The sequence below is a fragment of the Vombatus ursinus genome, unplaced genomic scaffold (assembly GCF_900497805.2).
Source record: "Vombatus ursinus unplaced genomic scaffold, bare-nosed wombat genome assembly UNPS02014848.1, whole genome shotgun sequence".
Lineage (NCBI taxonomy): Eukaryota > Metazoa > Chordata > Mammalia > Diprotodontia > Vombatidae > Vombatus > Vombatus ursinus.
The window spans coordinates 282543-308948 of record NW_020954626.1 but is presented as its reverse complement, the minus strand read 5'-3'; the positions used below and the strand labels follow the sequence as shown (position 1 = coordinate 308948).

Sequence of the window (26406 nt, the reverse complement as noted above, 5' to 3'; positions counted from 1 at the left end):
CATTTCCTAATTCTTGAGATCTAGCGGAAGTGTACTTGGCAAAATGGAAATGGTTTTATCTTACAACCTTTTAGGATCAGTTCTTCAAAAGATATTTGAAGTTTGAATTCTGATTGCATAAGTTGCTCTTCTTGACAACATTTAAATGAATTCTCTTGGCATTTTAAGAGGGGAAAAAAAAGCTAATCTGGACTACTTGCTCAAACACACATCATGGTTTTCCACCTCTGATTGTTTGTTATACTGTTCTTCCTGCCTAAAATAATCAAACATTTCACAGTTGATACAGCCATCCCAATTAGTTATTGTCCCATTTCTCCTCCCTTTAGTAGCTAAACTCCTTGAGAAGGCTGCCTTCAAGGGATGCCTTTATCTACTTCCTTTGTTCTTACTCTCTTTTTAATTCTCTATGGTCTAGTTTCTGGCCTCATCATTCAACCAGAACTGCCAATAATCTCTTAATTGTCAAATCTGTCTTTTTTTTTCAGTCCTCATCCTTTCTGATATCTCTGCAGCCTTTGCCATTGTCTATCATCATCTTCACATTCTCATCTCTCCAGGCTCTCAAGACACTGCTCTCTCCTGGTTTTCCTACCTGTCCAACTACTCTTTTGCAGTCTGTTTTGCTGGTTCTTTGTCCAAGTCATACCGGCTGACTGTGGGTGTGTCAGAAAGCTTTGTCTTCAATCCTCTTCTCCCTCTATAACAGAAGTGTCAAACATATCCCATGGGCCACATGTGATCCACAACACTCCTGAGAGCAGCCAAAACCAGATTAAAATGTAATCAGGATATATTTAACAAAATAAATAAATATGCAATAAAAAATTATGTGGTGACTATGTAGCCCCCCAGGGATACTTATATACAATTTAGTAGTCACCATTTCAATTTAAGTTTAATACCACTGCTTTATGCTATTTCTCTTGATGATCTCATCTCATACATCTTCTACGTATTCACTTATCATCTCTATGTGAATGATTCTCAGACTTATTTTTCCAGTTCCAATCTCCTTCCCAAACGCCAGACTCATATATCCAATTGCCTATCGGATATCTTCAATGTCTCATACGTGTCCAAAGCTTATTGTCTTTCCTCCCAAGCCTTCCTCTTCTAATTTACCTTTACTATCAAGACCACCACAGTCCTCCTTGTCACCGAGGCTCAAATTCTAAGGGTCATCCTCAACTCCTTACTCTCCGCCCTGCCTCCCTCCTCCATACGCTATGGAGTCTTGTCAATTCTACCTGTATAGCATCTCTTATATGCCCCCTTCTCTCCTCTGACACAGCCATCATTCAGGTACTGGCCCTTATCACCTCATGCCTGGATTATTGCAATAGCCTTCTGGTTGGTCTCCCTGCCTCAAGCCTCTCCTCACTCCAGTCCATCCTCTACTCAAAATAGATCTTCCTAAAACACAGATCTGATTATGTCATCCCTGTATACAATAAATAAACTATATATGTAAAATCCCATGTTTGGCATTCCAAGCCCTTCATAACCTGGCCCTCTCTTTCTTTTCTACTCTTTTTACATTGTATTCCCCTCTCCTGTACATACTCCAGCAACCCCCTCACTATTGTTCCTCACCCAAGATACTCGTTCTTCCTAGTCTGTGCATTTTCATTGGCTGTCCCCCATGACTGGAATTTTCTTCTTCCTCATCTCCATCTCCTGGCTTTAAGTCACAGATAAAATTCCACCTTTTTACAAGAAGCCTTTCCTGATCTCCCTTAATGCTAGTTCCTTCCCTTTGCTGGTTATTTCCAATTTCTCTTATATATCTCTTGTTTGTACATAGTCACACGCATGTTGTCTCCCCCATTAGCCCATGAGTTCTTGAGTGCAAGGAATGTCTTCTGCCTTTCTTTGTATAATCCAGTGCTTAGCACAGTGCCTAAAACACAGTAGGTACTTAATAAATGCACCTAATCAATTGAATAACTAAAATTCCTTTTCCTCACCTTCACTTACTATCTATCCTTCAATACTCACTTGAAATGCTTTTTTCCAACCTACCAATCCCTGCCTCCTCTTCACTCTCACAGGTTGAACCATTCATATTCCATGCAACAAATACATATTGTCTCGTGCAAAACACTGTACTAGATGCTAGGGAGATAAGGAAAAAATAATAGTCCCTGCCCTGAAGGAGTTTACATTTCACCAATTCTTTCTGAATATTGCCTTGTATCATGGTATTTGTGGATATGATTTGACTTGGACGTTTCAATTCTCAAAGAACTAACATAGCTCCCTATAAACCATGGGCCCTCAATAAATATCTGCTACTGTCAATTCTTTTTCTAATGACTAATACAACCTAAAACATTCTTAAACTTACATGAAATGTTACGGAGGTATTTTCAAAAACTCAAATGATTCTTAGATTTCATCAAGTTGGGTATTCCTTCCAACAATGTGCATCACAATCCTTCCCAGCCTGTCAATTCTCTAACTCTGGTCCATGTCTTATCCTCATTTCAACACCGAGGATCTACCCAAGACACTGTGTTAGTACTAAGAGTAATTTCTTAAGGCTTCTTCTCAAGGAACATTTAATCTTTAAGGTTTCTGAACCACTAACATTTTATGGGTTGCTGTAATTTTTCACCACCAAGTTCTGGTTCAGAAAACTATTCTATTTCCACTCACCACAGATCTTTGACTTCAGGTTGTGACCACTTCTCCCTAATCAAAGGACAGAAGGAATTCCCAGTAGGGGAAATCTATGGAGAAGCTTTTTAAAATGTAAAATATTTTATATCATCTATTTTTTCCCTCCCCACTCCAGTCAAACACTGCAAACATTTAAGAAAAATGTCTTCTTTTTGTGTATCTCAGTATATCCAAGATTATGTCTCAATTTTTTTTTACTAATATGTTTTATTCTTTGGGAAGCCTTATTTCAGGAAAACACTAAAGTCCTAAACTGAAAACCCAGTTTTTTCCATGTCCCTTTTGGCTTCTGGATACACTAATGTGATCCAAATTGGAGCAAATGCTCTGGACATTCGTACCATTAAACTGAGTAGTCAGAGAGTTTGGATACTGTCAGAGCTTTTAATTTTAGGGAAATAAATTCTTGAAATTTGCTGAAAGATAAGATATGCGGGGTAAACTTTTGCACAGATCTTTAGGAAGGATTATTTTAAAGTATACAATAAATGAGAAAACTTCAACTAGAGGGATGTTAAAATCCAATTTCCCTTCAGTAGGGCTCTCAAAATTAAATAAAGGCTTTATTATGACTTCACATTCTGTAGGATGTAAGAAGAAAATCTGGGTGCAATTGTCTCTTTTATTATTATTATTGAATATCTTATTTAGGAATTCTGTTACAAAATAAATTAATAATTTCTCTTTGATAAAGATCTCTGGATCTGGACATAATTTTTTATTGCAAAATCCTGTGGATATTTGTTGGTAAGTGATGTTTTTAAATATTTACTAACAAACCAGTTCCAGTTCTTTGGTTCTTTTACAAAGTTTCTTGAAGACAAAGAGAATGATTCATAGGAGTACTTCCTATGTAAGGCTTGTGATAAGGACAAGGTAAGAAATATAGTCCCACAAAAAAACATGGCCAGGAAATAGCCAATCAAAGCAACAACAATTCAATAGCCACTTTTTAAGGATGTATTATTCTACATCCTCATCTCTCACTCTCTTTAATTCTCTGCGGTCTCACTTCCCACCTCATCATTCAACCAAAACTACTCTCTCCAAAGTTACTGATGATCTGCTGTTAAATCTAGGTACTGTGCTAGGCACTGGAGATACAAAAACAAAAACAAAACAGTCCCTGACCTCAAGGAGCTCATATTAAACTGACATGGTACAGCAAGCACAAAGTACGTACAAAGTAAAATCAAAGTAACATGCATGGGGGGCAGGGAAGGGGGGGAGGAAGGCGTGGGTGTCAAGAAATGCCTCTTTGTAGGAGCTGATGTCTAAACTGAGCATTGAAAAGAATTAGGGATGCCAAAAGGTAAACATTAAAACAACATAAAAAAAAAAAGAGAGAGAGAGAGATAACATCCCTGGCATGGAAAGCAGTTTATGTAAAGGTACTGAAGCAGATACGTATGTGAAAAGGGTAGCAGAAGGGGTAAGGGAAATATGGTACATAAAGAGAAAGAAAAATATTGAATGAAAAACTGCCTAATTCTGCCCCAAAATGGCCTTGGTCATCAGCAATGCTCAGCTGCTAGAAGAAAATGTCACGAACTTTACCAAGTCAAAAATGTGGTTAGCAACAGTAAGACCAGAAATATGCAAGAAATAAGATAACCATTACTGGCCTGTTTTGACTAGAAATTCCATCCTTCATTACCTACATTAAGGAAGAAGAGAAATGGATCAACAAATGAATTATGCCAATGATCTCCAAACTTTTATCTAATTTAGTCATTTCTGTCTTCATCAAATGTGAGATGTTAAAGTAGCAAAAACTTTGAATTCCATATCCTTTCCTTTCCTCTTCTCCTGGTGCCCAAAGGCCACTCTCAATGACTATAAATTATACAGGAATTACAGATACGGGATGGTGGGAGAACTTTCCATACCAAAAGCTCTTCACACTGATGAAACCACAAGTTGAGACATATATATATATATATATATACCAGGATACACACTCCACATACAAATATTATATATATAATATACATAATATTAAAGCTTATTATATATGTATATAATACTAAAGCTATATATAGTATTAAAGCTTAAAACTGCATTAAAAGGCTTTTGGGACACCACAGTTTGTGTGTATACATACATATACACATGACACACATACATATATATTGTGTGTATATACACACATAATACACATGCATGTACATATACATGTATTCACATATGCATAGTGTCCAAAGTCTTAGTATAGTTTTAAGCTCTCTCTGTAAATCTCACACATACATACACACACATACACACACACACACACACACACACATACATACATATAGCCCATTCACTCCAAAAAATACCAGATATAAAATTTTTTTAATTTGTGAAAGCTGAACCTTTTAAGAGTTATTTATGCACTAAGCCACTTAATCTTAGTGAGATATGGTGGCATAAAAAGATTGTTTTTAAAGATAATTTTCAGGAGAAAAATACAAGATGAAGTTGACTCCACTCAGGTCTTTGAATAACCAGCTCAATCTGACATTACTGCAAACCAAAAACTATTTCACCCCAAAGGCTATTTTTTTATTCTGTTCTGTTTTTGTTTTTAAGGGTACAGTTGGGGAAATGTTTTGTTATGGATAAATAAATGGCTTGGAGATAGGAAAAAAAAAGATTAGGGATTAAGAGACATTTCCATAGATAGAAAGTATTAAAATGGAGCCCTGAGGGATTAGTGTTGGGATTTTTCTTTACACAGTGAAACCTCCAAGTTTATATATTTCACCAAACTGTGCTAAATGGTGAATACCAAACCAATAACAATAAACAAAAGGATGAAATCACAATACTGTATGAGGAGTAAGGAAACTAGCCAATAACTTTTAGTGTGAGACAGTATCAAATAATGCTTTCAGGCAAGAATAGTAGAGAATCTCAGAGTTGGCAGAGGTCACCCAGCCCAACCTATTCCCAAGGAGGAATCCTTTCTAAAAACACCGTAACAAGTGGTCATTCAGCCTCTGCTTGAAGACCTCTGGAAATAAGAAATTTATTACTTATCATGACAGTCATTTTATTTTTTTATTTTATTAAATTTATTTTTTATTACATATTAAGTTCCAAACTATGTCCCTTCTTCCCTCCCCATCTCGAACTAGAGGCCACATTTGACACAGATATATATGTATGTATATGTAAAAATATACTATGCATAATTCTACTTATCAGTTCTTTCTTTGAAAATGGCATCTTCCAGGGCAGTTAGGTGGCACAATGGATAGAGCTCCTGCCTTAGAGGCAGGAGGACCCGAGTTCAAATTTGGCCTCAGACAATTGACACTTACTAGCTGTGTGACCCTGGGCAAGTCATTTAACCTCGACTGCCTCACCAAAAAAAAGAAAAAAGAAAATAGTATCTTCCTTCACAGGTCCTTTGTAGTTGATTTGAATATTTATAATACTCAGAATAGCTTAGCTGTTCAGTTATTCTTTGAACAATATTGTATTTACTGTGCACAATATTCTTTTGCTTCTGCTCATTTCCCTCTTCATTACTTTACGCAAGTCTTTTCATGTTTTTTCTAAAATCAACCAGCTCATCATTTCTTACAGCACAGTAGTATTCCATCACAATCATATACCACAACTTATTTAACCATTCCTCAATTGATGGGCATCCCCTTAATTTCCAGTTCTTTGCCACCACAAAGAGAGCTGCTATAAATATTTTTTAACACAAAGGTACTTTTCCTTTTTCCCTGATCATGTTTGAAAACTGACCTAACAGTGGTATTGCTGGGTCAAAGGGTATAAACAGTTTTATAACTCTTTGGACATAATTCCAGAATGCTCTCCAAAATGGTTGGATCAGTTCACAGTTCCACCAACAGTGTATTCATATCATGGCAGCCATTTAGATAGTTCTAATTATCAGGATTTTTCTTTAATCAGCCAAAATCTGCCTCTCAGAAACGTCTGCCCTTTCCTCCTACATCTGCCCTCTGAGGCTAAACAAAACAAGCCTAATCTGTCTTTCACATGACTGTCTTAAAACTTGGAAAACAGCTCTCATGCTTCTAATCCTCCTTAACCCAAGTCATTTCTTCTCCAGGCTAAACAACCTCTGTTTATTCAACTGAAACTCCTAAGGCATGATCCAGTTCCTTCACCACACCAAAGCCCCTCTTTTGAACATGCTCTAGCTTCGTGATGTCTTTCTTAAACTGTGACACTCAGAGCTGGACACAATATTAAAGAAGCAGCATTGTATGGCAGAGTGCTGAACCTGGACTAAGGGAGACTTAAATTCAAATGTTGCTTCTGATATTAGCCAAGTGACTACTGGCAAGTCACTTAACCTGAGTTTGTTTCTTCACCTGTCAAAAGAGAACAGTAATATCCATATTACCTATTTTATTGATTTATTTTATTGTGTTTATGCAAGGCTCACATGAGACAATTTGTATGCATCATAGGTTGAACACAGCATGTACAGAATTCCCTAATTCCAGCCATCCTCATGAACTCAGTAGTTGGGTCTTCTGGGGATAAGGAACTTCCTAGCTGCTTCTGGTCAAGTAGTAACTGAGCACTGAAAGGATTTGGGGCCTAGGTATGGCATAGAAAGTCCTGAGCAGTTCCAGAGTCTCCCTTATCTGGCAGAGGAGGAAGGGGGTCAGCTAAAAAGAAACAGCTTCTGGTTTGCATTTTTCATGCCCCTTTCCCATGTAGCAAACAGTGTTCTCTATTACTAAACCCTCTTGGAGGGAAGTGAAGGGATGGGTGATGGTCTTTCTTCCTACCCTTCTTCTCCCATGTGGAGCATGGGCTCAACTACACAAGCTTGCATCTGGGCCTTTGGTTGCCTTTTCCTTGCTATTTCCTTTCCTGAATAGGTGACCAAATATCAGTCTCAAGGTAAACATATCCTGGCTTGGAGGCAATCCCATGAGTTCAAACAGTAGACTCTAGAGGTCTTGAAGTCTGATGAGCAGAACTGAGACAAAGGAAAAGTCTTCATTGTACAAGATGTAAAGCATAATGCATAGGTAACCAATTTACTGTTACAAATGCTTATTAAGGTTAATGCCACACCAATAAGACTTACATTCATCATTGCATACAATCAATCTTTATTGACTATGCAATGATACAAGCAAGCATCAACCCCTTTAGAAACAAACCACCAACCTGATTCCTAAAGATCCCAGTAAAAATGTCTCTTACTGACACTCATAACAAAGTTCCTCTCTGTCCAGGTGAAGTATTGGCCTCCATGGTAGTAGTCCGGCAATAGCAGCAGTAGTTTCTGTCAATAAGCATGGTATGAATTAGAATCAATGACCCCTGAGGGTCTTTCCAACTTTGAAAATCTATAATTCTGTGAATGCTCCCTTGTCCTTCCTTTGTTAAATTCCAACACATTCAAATTAAATTTACTTCTTCCATGAAAGCATTTATGATTCCCTTAAATGGTCATGACCTTCCCCCTCAGAATATAGCAATTTGTCTAGGACCTCTATGATGCACTTGCCATGTAATATTGTGAATTACAGTTATCCGTGTTTGTGGCTTATTCTCCCACTAGACCACAAGCTCCATGAGAACAGAAACTATGTCTGATCCAAGTTTTGAATCTTTAATTGCTGTTGTAATTACATGCAATTGTAATTACTGGACTCTGTGATCCAACCAAAATTCCGTGGTAATATTCTGTTGATAAAGCCTCTTGAAAGCTTGAGTTTCATCAGACTACACAAGGAACAAAACTTGAATATCTAAAGCAAAGAGGATAGAAGGGGGCAGTGAGGTGGACTCCAGCCCTGGAGTCAGGAAGACCTAAGTTCAAATCCAGCATCAGACACACAACACTCACTAGCTGTGTGACTCTGGGCAAGTCACTTAACCCCAATTACCTTATCAACAACAACAAAAAAAAAAGGCAGAAGAGTGGATGGCAAGGCCCAAGAATCCAGTAATGCGTAAAAGAGGAAGCTACTAAATGACAAACTTTTTCCACCCTCTTTAGTCTTACCCCAGGTAAGCTCCTTCCCAGCCTGACCCTATTTCTTTCCCCAGTGGATGGACTCATGATATTTGAGGGGTTACTTCTACCCATGCAGCCAACATCCTTTGCAAAGTTCCATCTGAACTTTGACCCCCAAAACCCAAATTTGTCCTGAACGCCAAGATTGCTAGTTATGGCTCAAACAGATCCATAACCCTAAGATTGCACCAGAACTAGTGTCTGGGATGGGGTGGAAGAGTAAGATGACATAAATTCACCAACAAGCATCACTTATTAGGGAACTTTTTAAAATGTCAGTATCCTGAACCAAGAAAAAAATTTCCTGTTAATGAGCGAGCATCGAAGTATAACAACCTCAGCAACTAACAAGATGGTGGTGAGCTCAAACAAGTATATGTATTAGGACAAATATAAATAACTCATCTTGGCATTCAAAAGTTCTACAGCCTGGTCCCATCTTACTTTTCAAACTTTATCTCACTACTCCCTAATATGTACTTTCTCTTCAACCTGGAATTTTCAAACATACCATATCTAGCATTGCCTATATACTTATTGTTCATTTATTTCTTCCTTCCCATCTATGTCTTTTGTGTTTCCTCCAAGTATTAGGCAGACAGTAGGCATTGAAAAAAGTATTACTGAACTGAAGGATAATAACAATGCCTTTCTTGGCATCATAAGATCACAGATTTATAGCTTGAATGGATCTTAGAGGTAATCTTTTCCAACCCCCTTATTTTACATATATATGTGTGTGTGTGGGTGTGTGTATATTTGTATATACTTAAATTATATATGACATTTATATAAATATTATATATATATATTTATATATATATATATATATATATACACACACACATATATAGTCACACATGTGATATGACTAGCCAAAGGTCATACAGGTAGTAAGTAGCAAAGCTGACATTTGAACACAGGCCCTCTGAGTCCAGATCTAGTGTACTTCCTACTTCCCCATGCTCTTATACAAGGCGTGAAATGCTTTTTCACAATTCTTACAAAAAGATAAACCAGAGAACTTGGCCTCTCCAACATTCTACCTGGTGTATACAGGCAATGCTCAATGCCTTTGGGATTCTAAAAGTATTTTAAAAATTTTTTTTTTAATTCTTTGAGAGGCATCATGATGCAATGGAAATCATAATATGAACTGTGAGACCCTAGGCAATATTATATGTGTGCACATCTCCCACAATATAACAAAGGAAAGAGACATTTGTCTTTGAATCCCAAGTATGCGTGGGGCTTAATAAATGCTTGCTGATTGACTGAAAAAATTCTTTCACACTTATTTCAACACCTGCAACAAAAACTCACCTTTATATAACTCATAACAGTTTTCAGAGCACTTTATTGACAAAAATTCTGAGATAAACGGGTGAAAGCATCATCAGACCTATTTTATACATGAGGAAACAGAATCTCAGACAGATAAAGTGACTTTTCTGTGGTCACAGCTAACAAGTATCGAAAGTGAGCTTCAAGCCCAGCACTGCAACACTAGAATAGTGCTCTTCCTATTACACCATGCTATTTCTCAATATTCAGTTAAAAGAAAAATGCACTGGGAGTTGATTGCTAGTTCTGACTATACCATCAACTAGCTGGGTAACTAATCATGTCAGTTATTTAATGCCACTGATCCCCAGTTTCTTCATCTATAAAATCCAGGGAAGGACTGAATTAAATTATCTCTAAGGTCCTTTCCAGCTCCCCAAAATTTTTAATCCCATAATTCTATGAATTCACATTTTAAAAACAAGATCACTGAGGTTCTAAAAGGATAAAAGACCTTCTGAAGCCATAGGTAGAATTAAAATTCAACTCTGGTGGAAGGGAAAGCTTTCTCAAGGAACTTTTGTGAGAAAATAAATGAGGAACCATTCTCAACCATGGCCTGAAGGTCAGAAGGTCCAAACAAAAAAAGCTGGGCTACAATCAAATCTAAATAAATTGCTCATCAAGAAGATGTGATTTAGGAGCAGTTAGCTGGCACAGAGGATAGAGCTCCGGCCTTGGAGTGAGAAGGACCTGAGCTCAAATCCAATCTCAGACACATGACACTTACTAGCTGTGTGACCCTGGGCAAGTAACTTAACCCCCATTGCCTCACCAAAAAAAAGCAAAACAAAAAAAGATGTGATTTAATATTTTTTCTCCAAAAGTGCATTCTTATATTTTCATATCAGGAGGGGGAGCTTTGTGTTAGTAGAAAGGACAATGTACATGGATTAAGAAAAGAGCTGGATTCATAACTCCCCTGCAGCTATTTAGTAGCATGACCATTACGTATGAACACTATTTGTCCAAGTTTTCATTTTTTTTGGTCTGTAAAATGGAAATAACAAAACCTCTAGGATCCACCTTGTTAGGTTGTTGAAAGGATCAAATGAGCTAATGTGTGGAAAACATTTTGCAAATTTCCAAGTGCTATGTTATTATAACTGTCATTAACTATAAAACATTCTTCACAACTGAGATAAATGTTTCATTTTTAGAAATTGTATATATAATGCTGATCAGCTCTTTAGTCTGATTTTTTTCCCAGCTTAATTTTGTAACATCAGAAAATGAAGTAACGGTTTGTTACTCTAAATGCAAGAACTTATTAAGTGCTGATAGAGGGATATTTCTCCCTCCTCTATCACTCTCCTTTCCCCCAAACTCATACGACTTATGAATGATTCTAAATAATGCACAGGGTTTCTATATTCTGGATATTTTTCTTCAACTAAAAATGTATACAATTATTTAAAGAAAATAAATATCTAGTTTCTTTTTCACTTACAAACTATGTTTATTCTAAATTCAAAATAAAAAGTTATAGAATCACTGGATTTATAGCTGAAAGGGACTTTGGATTTCATCTAGTCCAACCTTTTCATTTTATAGAAAACATTGACTTAAAACATCTTATATGAAATAAGAGAAAATAGAACAGCTATAGGAGGGCAACAAAGATAGTGCAGGGTCTCAATTTAATTCTGTGTGATGATCAATTAAAGGAACTGGGGATGTTTGGCACAGAGAATAGATTTAGGGCAAATATAATACCAGTCTTTCCCAACACTTCATAACCACAAGAGCTACCCCCAAAACGGCATTAATTGACTTGGGAAACGGTGAATTTCTTTCTCAGTGGAGGTCTTTGAAACACAGAACGGACAACTTCTTATTGGGTATGTTGTGGAGGGGTTTGGTCTTTGTATCAACAGAGACTGGACTAAATGGTCTCTGTATTCCCTTCCAAATCAGATTTTGTTAAATCTGTAGTCAGCTTGCATTGGTCCTAAAAGTCAAGACAAGGTGTCAATAATCTCAACTGTGAATTAGCTGTAGCTATGAGGTGTTAAGAAATATTAAGGGGTCTCCTGAATTTGTCTTTTTGAGTTGCTATATTTTCCAGAAACACAGGACCCAGAGTATGCAGGAGGCCCTACATGTGCCAAGGACAAAGCCCTCCTCCAGCTAACATAATTTGTTATTTGCATCCCAAACAGGACTCTTTGTGTGTCTTTGGGAGTCAAGACAGATACCAGTCAATCTGCACTAGGCTGAAAAGCTGCTAGATAAGCAGATAAGAAGACCCCACATCTTTATGGTTCAGCAGTTCCCAAAGGAAAAGAATGAGGCTTTTGCTATTGCTTCACTCCTCCCTTTTCAGAGAGGGGTTTTTCCCACCTTTACTACACCTTTCCCCCTCCAGTGTCATGCTCCTTTAGAAGGAGATTTGTATTTCCTCCTCCTCTCTCTGTTGTACTGTCATAAATATGCACATCTCTGTATGTGAACTCTTTGGATTCCACATGCATATTCATTCCTCTTGTAATAAACCAGGTTTTCACATAAGTTTCATAAAGTTGTGATTGCCCATTGACAGAGGTAAGCAAGAATGGAAGCCAAGGGGCATTTAGGTGGCACAGTGCATAGAGCTCCAGCCTTGGAGTGCAAAGGACCTGAGTTCAAATGCAGCCTCAGACACTTGACACTTACTATCTGTATGACCCTGGGCAAATCACTTAACCCCGACTGCCTCACCAAAAAAAAAAAAAAAGAACGGAAGTCAAGATGAAAGGGAAGTGTCCAAATGAAGCCAACCAGATTTAAGTATTTTAATGCCTAATCAGTGGTGGTTTCAATGAAGTCTGAATTCTATAGTAAACATGGGACATCACTCCCTTCGACCTCTAAAGTTCTTTAAGAACCAATACACACAGGCATAATGGCGATCTTAAGTACTCACGAGTACAAGGGATTTGTATTGGTCAAGTGAAGCATTTGACTTTTCACAGGTTCAACAGCTATTAGGATATCCTGTTCTACAGCCATAGGAAGCACAGCATAGCCACAATAATCTATGTGCTCTCCTAGAAAAGAAAATCAAAAGCATTTTGTAATCATCATGGGCACCAAAGAACAATTGGCATGACAATATCAGCGAAAATTTTTATACAATACCAGGTTTTAAGGGAAAATACAAACATAAAAAAGAAAAAACAAACCCGCTAAAAGTGACAGTGCTCTTCCATCCTAGACACCTCTGCCAGGAACCTCTGCCAACTACAAATAACATCCTGAGCTCCTCACTGTTCTTTTTGGCATTCAAATATGTACACGAGTTGGTCTTTTTCTGCTGTTGTTTCTAATATGTAATCATACTTTTCAAATCACTATGTTTACACATTAACTACAGCTAGCCAAAGAAGAAAGTTAATTCTGTGCTGGTTTAACCAAAAGTAGCAAATCTCATTCCAAGCACTATGTAAATCTTCCTCTTTTCTCTCATAAGTCTAACATTTTCCCCAATTAACATCATAATCACTGATATTAGTCACAAAATTTAAATCCAAAATGACATCTGGAGAAAGCTAGATGAAGAAAGTTCATCTGTATTCTGCAGTAAGCAAAGAATCTTAGATTAAGTTTCTTTCTATAAAAAATATTTTTTTGATAACATTAAACCCATAGAAAGCTTGGTATAATATTAAACTGCTTAATTACTCTTTCAAAAGAATGCTGCTTCCATTTTTTAAAATGCATACAGCATAATCTACATCAAATTGCTTGCCTTCTCAAGAAGGGAGGAGTGGAAGAAGTGAGAGAATTTAGAATTGTTTTTACATGTAATTAGAAAAAATATAAAATTTCTACAAATAATAATAATAATAATGCATGCAGGTTGTCTTCTATTGCTGAAACAGATGTGTTTTGTCATAAATGGGATTTAAACTGAAATCAAATCAGAACTCTTTTCCCCTGAAATAAAAGGCATAAACAGAAAGTTACATTCCTTTCAAACACTAGTTATCCATAACTTACAGAAACTACTTTTAAAGTTATCCAGACATGTTGCCAAACACCCACATTATCCTACAGGATACCTACCACTGAGCTTAAAGAAATTGTTCTACTAGCAATTTTGCAACTCTTTTTATTCTCACTGAAAGATGAAACATAACTATATCAAACTTCAAAACATGAAAATAAAAGGTTTTGTGAATGGGAAATCATGATTAAAATTAGGAAGGCTATGTACAATGGCTCACACACTCATATATCGTCATAATTTAGTTAAAAAAAAAACAAAAAGACTGGACTCAAGTAGATCTGATTTTGAGTCCTAGACCTTTAATTTAATAAGTATGTGACCTTGATATTAACCTCTCAAAGTCCTAGTTTGCTCAACTCTAAATGGGGGTGATCATCTCAGACCTTCCTTTCTTACAGATGACTGAGATTGGTGAAGACCCCTCATAAAATTTAAACTTAAATAAGTAAAATAAGGTAAAGACCCCTAATAATAATATATGTGTATATTTGTGCCCAGGTCAGAAAGCTTGTAAATAGCCTGGATGGATATGTTCAAATGGTTGCAAAAATAATCACCACCACAAATTGTTTCAGGATCTGAAATGAACAAAAACAGGATGTACTAAGAGGATACTTGAAGGAGTGGGAGGCAGGTGAAACCTATGTAACAATTCTGTAATTTCCTCTGCTGTTGCTGGGGTAGTTTTTTCATGTTTAGATTGAGCCCTCTGAAGCCCAGCCAATGGGATAAGAGGTAGGGGCTAGGGAGGAGTTGCGGTTACAACCTATAAATATGTTTGTTTGGCTGATACCACCTGCAGTCTTGCATCAAACTGCCTTTCGGTATGAGTTGCCTTTTCTCGAGATTGAAGTAAAATCCTTTCTACTTTCTACCTGGAAAAGCCTCTGAATTAATTTGGGCAAAGGCCATCGCTGTCCCACACACAGAGTAACTGTCCTAGAGAGTGCCTGTGCCTGTGGTCACAGGTGACTTACATAGTGTGACAGAGCCAGTATGTTTCAGAGAAAGGACCTGAATTCAGGTTTTCCTGACTTCAGATACTGCTTTTTATTCACTACTCCATATTTTATCTCTGTTTTATATGAAATATCCTTAAAATGACTGAGTTGGCAGTTCTCTAGGACCCTATAACTATTACAATGGGCCTTCAATTATAAAGCGTGGAATTTTTAAAATCTCAGCTTATTAAAAAATGGATTTCAAATAGCTACTATATATTATACCACAGACCCTAATATTTTAAACATTTACAGAGAAAGCAACAAGGTTTTTAAATATAACTGTATACCAGTTTCAGTACAGGCAATAAAATTGACTGAGCTAGAAATCACCTATGGCGCAATTTTTATCTTTTTATTAGAACACACCTCAACAATTATATTAAACATATAATCAGAAGACCTTTACTCCACATTTGCCCCCCACCCCCGTACTATAAGCCAAATGGGAAGAGTTGTACCTTACCAGACCCCTTGCATGGGACCAGATCCTGAACCATTCTCCCCTTTCCTCCCACCTCCCTCCTCATAAGTGAAGCTTATGAGGGGGCCAGGCCAACGGGAAAAGAGAAAAACAAATATATATTGAGGAGGGTAGGATAAGGGGAAAGAGGTCCCAATTCAAATCTCCTTCTGTCTGCAACCTCTGACAATGACAGATAATTTGATGTCAAAGTTTCCCAAAAAGAAGGTAAAGAAGATAGGACATGAACAAAGTAAGAATTTAATTTCATATTTGTTAGAAGGATTCCCCACACACACCCAAATAAGGGAGTGGTGGGGAAGGAAGATACGGGGAATGAAAACAGATTTTTATGAAATCTTTTAAAATTAAAATTTTCATTGACATAATGCTTTGTAAAGTGAAATACTTTCATATCTGCTATAAAATGCTTACATCATTCCTGGGAGGTAAGCAAGCCAGGTATGTCCTCCCATTTTTCAGATGAGGAAATTGAGGCTCAGATCAAGCAACTGACCCAAGATCACAGGGCTAATAAGTAACTGAGTTTGGTTTTAAGCCCAAGCCTTCTACCTTCAACTTCAGAGGTCTTTCCTGTTCTCTTCTGCTGAAGCCTAAGCCACACTTACCTTTGCCATGGTACTGTATAGCATGAGTTGTTTTTTTTTTTAAAGGCTTGTTACAAAATGAAATAGAATTAGTTAATAAAGAGACTAGATGCTCCTCCTACTGTTCAAGCAGTTAGGAGAGTTGGATTTCTTTTTATTTTCATAACACAGAAAAATAGAAAATAGTAATCCAAATACAGTGATATAATATGATAAATATGACTTGGAAAAGGGAAAATTTTAGCTTCAGGTACATACCTCAACCTATCAACCCAGCCCCAAAATTAAGTTTAAAAGGAAATTTTTTTTTTCCAAGAGGTTGCTACCTTTCTACAAACATCCTATGCATAGGGAAGGGCTTGGGATGCATCTTGGAGATGGGAAATAAAAGAGGAAGCAATGAAAAAGTGATATAAGAAGTAAAATATCAGGAATCCATTTGGAAAAATAAAGAACTGAGGAATGCTTATTTGAGCACAGTTTATAAAAAAGGAAAAGGGGGGAGTAAAACTGGCAAGACCTCACTACAACAAAATAAATAGATTTCTAGACCATGTGATGCGAACACGGGATGTTAATTTTTGTAAAACCGGGAAAATACAGCAGAGAAATGCAGAAGCTAATCCAGCATGAAGTGAGAAAGGGACAAGGTTAAAAATGAAGCAATTGAAACATACATAAAAAAGGAATTAAGAGGAAAAGTAAAGCCAAATATTTTAAACAAAAATAAATACTCCTAGTTAAAACAGCAGAATGTAGAGAACATTACAGAAGAAAGAAAAAAGGAAGAAGGAAAAAGGAAAACAAAAAGTGAAACATTTGCAATAATTAGAAGGCAAACATAAAGGTCAAATGAGAAATAAGGCTCTATCTATCCATGAACATTTTGCAGTATACAAAGAGAGAAGAAAAAAAATTGCAAGTCATTCTGAAGGATAAAAATGGATAAATTAAAGCTGAATCTCAAGTAAAGTTAAAACTAACGAGAAGATTTTCTGTTAAATTACTTCAAAAGCCAAGTCAGAAGGGGCAAAATCAGCTATCACAAATTTTCCAACAAAGGTAAAGAAATAAAGGATTTGGAAACAGAAATCACAGTGTGAGGGATAGTAAACTTCATCAAACTAACCATAAAGGGCAGCTGGGCCTTGACCAGATGATATATGGTACAATTTTCAATAATCTAAAGTTTGGCTAAGTTTGCTCCTGGATGTAACCCTTAGACAGACTAGGGAGGAAGGCAGGGAGAAAGGGAGGAAGATCACAATCGTTCTGAGATCCAGTTTCCTGATTTATATGTAAAAATAACTGATTCTGGGCACAAGTTATTCACCTTCTCCCTCTACCCAAAGTTCCACTTGGCTCTGGATAGGGTTCAGTCCTGAGGAAGCCTGGTCTTGAAAGAGAGGGGTCAGGTTCTTTTTCTTAAATACTCTCCTTCTTTAAGATCCCTCCCTGGAGCCCCACAGAGTGACTCAAACTTTAGGTCTGGCTTGTCTCTGGGATCAACTCACAAAGGAAAAGCATTCAATATATTGTAGATAAGATATAGGATAATTATTTGTTTCTTCCTCAGAAAAGATATGCTAAACAAAAGAGACTCATGAGTGTAGGACTTAAGCAAACAGCAGGAATAATTTATGAGTACTATTGTACTCTCCTGTGAGACTGATACAAAATACTGGCAAATATGTCCAAATTTTCAGTTCTGGAAAATTCTCTAGGAATACTCAAGCACTGTCCTTTTGATCATCTCTCTTGGTGCCCTGCACCAAAGGGCAGCATGAAGTCCATGTGGCATAATTCTTAGTGGCCTCCTACACAGTCCCAAACAGTTCATTCAGCATGGTTCTTAAACCAATCCTAAAATTCACAGGTGTTAGGGAGGGTCCAGCTCTACCATAACTGATGGACTGGAGATTACAGTCGCTCACAAATAGTCAAGATGTAGAATAAGACATGCATTTTTGGATATGGCCAAGGAGGGAATTTGATTTACTTTACCGTACATATTTTTTGATTGAGGTAGAAGGAAGGAAACTGGAGACAGATGGGAAAGAGAGAAAATAAATGCTTCTTAACTGAAAAAAAAAAGTTTAAAAAAAAAACCAATCATCCCCAAATACAAATTAACAAATTATTTTTTATAACAGCTATCACCGGTTATAGTGTGCTCAGTATCACAACCCAAGCAGCTATTTTGTGTTTGTTTCTTGAGTATAGGTTCCTAAAACAAGAAAACAATCCTGTGATGAATATTTCCTGCATTGGAGATGTGAAAGAAAAAAAATGTTAATACTGAACTCTACAGTTTGGGGGCTCAAGTCTGCCAAAAACTATCTTTATTTGATTTGTCATTATTCTCCACTCAAGTGATTTCTGGCTTGGAGAGATGTCCAAATTGGCATAGTGCCTCATGCTCACAAACATGACTCTTTGCCCCAAGATGACTTCAGGTAACATCTACAGTCATCTTGAATGAGGAAAAGGTAACTTAAAATACAATTTGACTTAATATTCCAAAAACACTTCAGAATCCAAGTCTTCATCCCATTCCTCCTGGACAACTCCCTTAGAGAAATACAAAAGGCTCCTCCCAGGGATCTATATCAATAATCTAAATTGAGTAGGACACAGAGAAGATGATGGAAAAAGGTATTTTCTGCAGTTGAGACCTAAGGCCAAAGGTAGGAAGGAAATAGTTAAGATAGTAAGAGCTAAGTTTGTCTGGTTTCTCCCAGAACCTCCAATTTAAGGAGGAGCTCAAGGTAGTACATCTTCAAAGGTCATTCTCTACCATGACATAGGAACCTCTTCAACTCACTTTACTACTCACTTTGGAAATACTACTCCCTTTGCCCCTTTGGCCTCATGTACTGATAAGCTAGTTCATCTTAGAACTTCCAATTCATGGAACACTAATGTATTGTTGGTGGAGTTGTGAACTAATCCACCCATTCCGGACAGCAATTTGGAACTAAGCACAAAGGGCTATAAAATTCAGTATACCCTTACTAGATCTGTATCCCAAAGAGATCATAAAAAAGGGAAAAGGACCCACACGTAAAAATACAGCAGCTCTTTTTGTGGAGGCAAAGAATTCGAAATTGAGAGGATGTCCATCAATTGGGAAATGGCTAAACAAGTTGTGGTATAAGAATGTAATGGAATATTATTGTGCTATAAGAAATGATGAGCAGGCAGATTTCAGAAAAAAACTGGAAAGACTTGTATAGTCTGATGCCGAGTAAAGTGAGCAAGACCAAGAGAACATTATGCACAGTAACAGCAACATTATGCGATGATTAACTATGATAAACTTAGCTCTTCTCAGCAACACAATGATCCAAGACAACTCCAAGATTCATGATGGAAAATACTATCCACATTCAGAAAAAGACCTATGGAGTCTGAATGCAGATAAAAGCATACTATTTTCACTTTTTGAAGGGTTTTTTTTTTGTATTTTTCTTTCACATGGGTTTTCCCTTTTGTTCTGATTCTTCTTTCACTCCATGACCAATGCAGAAATATCTTTAACATGATTGCACATGTATAACCTATATCAGATTGCTTGCTGTCTTACGGAGGGAGGAGGCAAGGAAGGAGAAAAATTCGGAACTCAAAATCTTATAAAAATGAATGTTGAAAACTATCATTACATGTAATAAAATACCATTAAGTGGGGGGATGGAGAGAGGAGAGAACCTACAATTCAAGTAGGAGGCCCAGGTCAAAGATGTCTTCATCCTTTTCCATGCTGTGCTGACTCATAACTAGAGGATATACCATTCTTTCCTCCAGGTAACTTATTCTCCCCTACACCCTCTGCACTTTTCAGTTCCCTTTCAAGTGCTGTCTTCCCTCAATAGATTGTAAGCTCCTTGAGGGCAAGAACTTTCTTTCCGCTAGTTTATATTCCCAGTGCTTAACAAAGTGCCAGTCATTTAGTAAGCACTTAATAAATGATGGTTGGCAAACACACTGGTTATCACCCTTAATCTACTCCCCTAAGAAGTGCTTTAGTTTCTGTTTTATCTATTTTCCTAAAGGTGAAAGTTAAGAAAGGGTTATAGCCTGGAGAAATATTATTTCTTAATATTGCTAGAGAAACTAAAAAGAATGTTTTTAATATGCTCCCACAGAAACTTGCTGTGCTTAAGAAGAAGTTGTGAGCTTAAGAGGTTGGGTGCTTCCAGGTCTTGGGTAAATTTGGGCAGTGCTTTCAGAGGAGCCCAGAGAACTAATCCAGAGGCAGCTGGGCCTGCAGTCAGGAAGACTCAAGTTCAAATGCAGCCTCAGACACTAGCTGTATGACTCAGAACATGCCATTTAACCTCTGTCTGCCTCAGTTTCCTCGTCTGTAAAATGGGGATAATAATAGTATGTACTTCACAACAAGGTTGTTGAGACATAATATTTGTAAAAGCACTTAGAACAGTGCCTGGAACATAGCAGGTACTTGAAAAATACTTATTCCCCTTCTTTTTGTAGAAGATGACTACCAGCAGGAGGAGGAACCCCACACCTGGCACTACCTTACCAGAAGACAAAGCCCTGGAAGGATTTATTTGGATGGTGCCAAGCTAAGGTGAAACAAGAAATGCCTTTTTAGTTGTCCTGTAAAATTGTTCATTCTTTGCCGTTTTAAATGTCAATTTCTTGGAAGAGTATAATCATCGCTATAAGTTACTGCTTATGATGGGGTTGGGATCTGGGCCCCAGAAAGGAAAAACCCTGGACTTTTCCACATGGCCAAATCTGAGGGTATAATCCCATCAACTGGCCTTTCATTGTGCACCTCCCAGGTGCCCCAGGCCGTTTCTCCATTCTCCCTTGGCCATGTGGTCCAGTTCCCTGGAATTCTATTACCTCATAGACTACTTGGCCACTCCTAGATCCCTCCCATAGTCTTTCTGTGTATAAGGTCCATCTTGTCTCCATTAAGATGCTCAGATTCTTATAATCTAGCCACTGCTTACTCATGTTCAGACTCCTTAAGAGTCTGCCCAATATGACGGATGTTCTAATAAACCTTGTCTTTGGCTGAAAGAAGGCTTGGGTCGAATTCTGTCGGGCAGGACACACGTGTCGTGATCTTGGGGTTCCAAGCACCCCTGAAACCCTAAACTGCATCATTTACTTAAGTCTTACCACTGTGTGCTTTTGAAAATTTTACGTGTAGCATTTCTTTTGTGTGGAGAAAATAAGCAGCTGTCCTCTACCCGATCTATATTGTACTTAAGTACCTCTCTAGATCCCTTTTTGGGAAGACTCTAAATGAATCAAATTACCTAACCCTTAGGTAATTTCCCCCAGGTCTTTAGGATGAAGGCTTAAAAAGTCAGTGACTTTGGGAAAAAACTTCACTTCTGTCCCTTTAGAAGTAGGTCTATTTCAGAACTGAACCTAACTAATCCACATATCTAGTTGGGTCCTCTGGTAAGTCTTAAGAAAATCCCATTAGTGGAGGAGAAGATGACCACCCTAACCTCAAACAGCAGATATCACTGTTTACATATAATAAAAAGATAATAATTCTACTACTTACCTCACAAGCTTGTCTTAAAAGAATAAAGCATTAGGGGCAGCTAGGTGGTGCAGTGGACAGAGCTCAGGCTTGGAGTCAGGAGGACTTAAGTTCAAATCCAACCTCAGACACTTGATACTTACTAGCTGTGTAACCCTGGGCAAGTCACTTAACCCCGATTGCCTCACCAAAAAACAAAAACAAAAACAAAAACCGTAAAGCATTATATAAATGTGAGCTTTCAGGAGTGAAATTATTTAAATGATACAAAAGCTATTGATCATTTTTTTTTAAAGCTAATAAAAAGGGTTTTAGAAATTGGCAGAACGAGGATTTTGATGTCAGAAATAGGCAGTTTGCTTAGGACAGATGATCAGCTGTGTAATTCTCACAGGTAGCATTGTACTATAAAAAGAACACCAGCTTCTGAGTCAGGACCCTGAGTTCAAGATAAGCTCTGTTAGACTTACTACCTGTGGAACTTTGAACAAGACACTTGCTCGCCCAGCTAACGGAGAAGATAAGATATTTGGACTGCAAGATCTCTAAACCCAGTTTGACAAAAATGGTCAATCTACATACACAAAGAAGTACCGTTACAGACAGGAAGGTGTCTGTCAGTCAATCTAATCACATTAAAACCAAATAGGGGGTGGAGCCAAGAATAAGAAGTAGAGAAAGCATTCAGCTGAACTCTCCCACCATTCCACTCAAATAACTTTAAAACAACACCTCAAATTGAATTCTGGAGTGGCAGAGACAACAAAAGGTTAGAGTGAGATGTTCTTCCAGCCAAGACGACACGGAAGGTCAGAAAGAGAGATTTGTGACACAAGGGAGGAGGCCAACCCAGAGTCCATATGGATGAAACACTGGAACTAGGTGGTAATGACAGAAGTAGGAGTAGCTTTCAGAGTTCTAAAACTAGAGACCACGAAAGAATTTAGCAACTGCCAAAAGAGATTACAGTGGACCCCAAGCAAGCACTCAACACAGCACAAGAAGTTCTTTAGCAATTCCATACAGCCTATACCCACTTCAGAGTCATAGCTCAAGGGCAGGGAGGAGCACTTTCTTTCAAGAGGGAGTGGAAGCCCTGAGGGACAGTATTCCTTCCAAGGGATTTCAAGGGATCAGGGGCCCTGAGGAATAAAATTGTTTCCAATTCCAAGAGGATAAAGGGCCCTTCCAGAGTAAGGAGCAGAGCACAGACCAGATAGCAAGGGACCACACCTCTTCACAGATGACACCACCTAGGAAGCAAAGGAGTCATACCAAATTCCTTTCATGACACAAATATAGTTTTGATACCTAAACCAGAGAGAGCAAAAGCAGAGAAAGAAAACTATGCAACAATTTCCTTAATGAATATGGAAGGAGATTACAGCAATATATCACAAAGATATGAGCAGGTGGGATCTATACCAGGAATTCAGGTCTGGTTCAAAATTAGGAAAACTTTCAGTATAATGGACCAAATCAATAACAAATCCAACAGAAATCATATGATTACCTTAATAGATGCAGAAAAAGCTACTGACAAAACATAACATTCATTCCTATTAAAAACACTAGAAAGCACTGGAATACATGGAGCTTTCCTTGAAATGAGAAGTAATATCTATCTAAAACCAACAGCAAGCATTATCTGTAACGGGGATAAGCTGGAAGCCTTCCCAATAAGATCGAGGTAAAGCAAAAATGCCCATGATCACCACTATTATTATTCAATACTATACTAGAAATGCTGGCTATAGCAATAAAAGAAGAAAAAAATTGAAGGAATTAGAATAGATAATAGATAATAAATTATTACTTTTTGGAGATAGATGATATGATGGTATAGTTAGAGAAACCTTGAGAATCAACTAAAAAACTAGCTGAAATAATTAACTTCAGCAAAATTTCTGGATATAAAACAAACCCACATAAATCATCAGCATTTCTAGCAACCCAGAAGCAAGAGACAGAAAGAGAAATTCCATTTAAAATAACTGCAGGCAATACAAAACACTGGAGTTTACCCACCAAGACAAACCCAGAAACTATATGAACACAATTACAAAACACTTTTCACAGAAATAAAGTCTATCTACACAATTAGAGAAATATTAATTGCTTATAAGTAGGCAGAGCCAGTATAATAAAAATGACAATCCTACCTAAATTTATTTATTCAGTGTCATACCAAACTACAAAAAAAAAGAAAACTATCTTATAGAGCTAGAAAAATATCAAAATTCATCTAAAATAAAATGTCAAGAATATTAAGAAAATCAATTTTTTAAAAATGTGAAGGAAGGTGGCTTACCAATACCAGATCTCAAATTGTATTATGAAGCAGTAATCATCAAAACAATTTGGTACTGGCTAAGAAATAGTGGAGTGGTAGATCAGTGGAAAAGATTAGGTATACAATACAGAGTATTAAATTAACATAATAATCTAGTCTTTGATAAACCCAAAGATCCAAGCTTTTGGGACAATAACTCACTATTTGGAAGAAAAAAAATTGCTGAGAAAACTGGAAAGCAGTTTGGCAGAGTCTAGGTATAGGCCAACATTTCATACCATACATCAAGTTAAGGTCAAAATGGGTACATACATGATTAGACAGAAAGGGTGATACCATAAGCAAATCAGGAGAGCGTGAAATCGTTTGCCTGTCGGATCTATGGATAAGGGAAGAATTTATGACTAAACAAGAGACAGAGGGCATCGTAGGATATAAAATGGATGAATTTGATTATATTAACTTAAAAAAGGGTTGCAGAAACAAAATCAATTTAGCCAATATTATAAGGAAAACAAAACTGGGGGAAAATTTTTATAGCAAATTTCTCTGATAAAGGCCTTATTTCTCAATAGAGAAATTTCTCCAATAAAGGCCTTATTTCTCAATAGAGAACTGAGCCAAATTTATAGGAACAGATACCATTCCCCTATTGATAAAATGGTCAAAGGATATGAACAGGCAAGTTTCAGATAAAAAAAAAAAATCAAAGCTACCTATGGTCATATGTAAAAATGCTCTAAATCACTATTGATTAGAGAAATGCACATTAAAACAACTCTGAGGTACCACTTCATACTTATCAATTGTCTAATAAGATAAAAAAAATAAGTAACAAATATTGGTGGGGATGTGGAAAAATTGAGACACTAATGCATTACCGGTGGAGTTGTAAACTGATCTAATCATTTTGGAAAACAATTTGGAACTATGTCCAAAAGGCTATCAAACTGTGCAAATCCTTCAACCCTGCAATACCACTACTGTGTCTATATATCAAAGAGATTTTTTAAAAAAGGAAAAGGACCTTTATGTACAAAAATATTTATATCAGCTCTTTTTGTGATGGCAAAGAATTGGAAATTGAACCATCAACTGGAAAATGGCTGAACAAGCTGTGGTATGTGATTGTGTTGGAATACTATTGTTCTATAAGAAATGAGCAAGATGGTTTCAGAAAAACTCAGGAAGACATGCAAAGTAAAGTGAGTAAAACCAGAATTTTGAACACAGTAACAGCAATACAGTATGATCAACTGTGAAACACTTAGCTACTCTGATCAAGACAATGACTCAGGACAATTCCAAAGGACCCATGATGAAAAATGTTATCCACCTTCACAGAGAAAACTAATGGACTCTAAATGCATATTGAAGCATAATTTTTTTAACCTCTCTTTATTTTTATTGTTTTATTTTTTGTGTGTTTTCTTCTGAAACATGGATAATATGGAAATATGTTTTGAATGACTTCATATGTATAATCAATATCAAATTGCCTGCTTTCTCAAAGAGAAGGAAGGGGAAGGAGAGAAAGAATTTGGAACTCAAAATTTTAAAAAATGATTATTTAAAAAATTTACATGTAATTGGGAAATACTTAATAAATAAAAAATTTTTTTAAAAAACAAATGGGAAAGTTAACATGGTGGGGTTAAAACAGGAGAAACACTGACCAAACCAGTTACAGATTTCTTTTCAAGAGTTCCCAAAATTACAGAGTAATTAGATAAATGGATTAGGTCTATGATAATTCATCCAATAAATATTTCTTACTACAGTCAAGAAATTTCACTAAACTATGAAAACCTTCTGCTATCAATTGATAAACAATTATTAAGCATCTACTTCATAGGAGACACAGTGCTAAGTGCTGAGGATATAAAAAGAGACAAAAGATAGTCCCTGATCTCAGGGAACTTACAATCTAACAAGGCAGACAACACGCAAAATATATACATATACAAAGCAAGCTATATAAATAGGAAATAATTAACAGAGGGAAAGCATTATAATTAAGAAGGGCTGGGAAAAGCTTTCCAGTAGAAGGTAGAATTTTAGCTGGGACTTAAAGAAAGCCAGGGAGGTCAGTAGTAAAGTAGAAGAGGGTATGGGGGACAGCTTGGAAAAATGGCCAGACCCAAGATATGGAGCACCTTGTTCAAATAACAGCCAGGAAGGTTCACTGTATCAGAGCACATGTTGGGAAGTAAAGCATAAAAAACATGAAAGGTATGAGGGAGCTAGGTTATGAAGGCTTTGAAAAGCCAAATAGAACATTTTGTATTTGATCCTATAAGCAATAAAGTCCACTGGAGTTTACCAAGCAGGGAATGACATGAAAAAACCTGCATTTTAGGAAAATCACCTTAGTGGCTGAATAGAGAATGGATTAGAGAAGGAGAGGTTTGAGACAAGCAGACCCACCTACTGAAAAAACAATAATAATAATAATAATAATACTGACTACTGCAATAATCCAGG

The 26406-nt window shown here is 36.9% G+C and overlaps 1 protein-coding gene across 4 annotated transcripts in view; it reads right to left on the bottom strand.

The window, feature by feature from the left end:
- GALK2 (galactokinase 2) overlaps window positions 1-26406 on the bottom strand; it is a 175951-nt gene that overhangs the window by 134842 nt on the left and 14703 nt on the right. For all 4 annotated transcript variants that reach the window (XM_027840867.1, XM_027840864.1, XM_027840866.1 and 1 more), the window contains exon 3: window positions 12942-13065. In XM_027840867.1, coding sequence (XP_027696668.1) covers window positions 12942-13065 — 124 coding nt within the window. The remainder of the gene's footprint in view (window positions 1-12941; window positions 13066-26406) is intronic.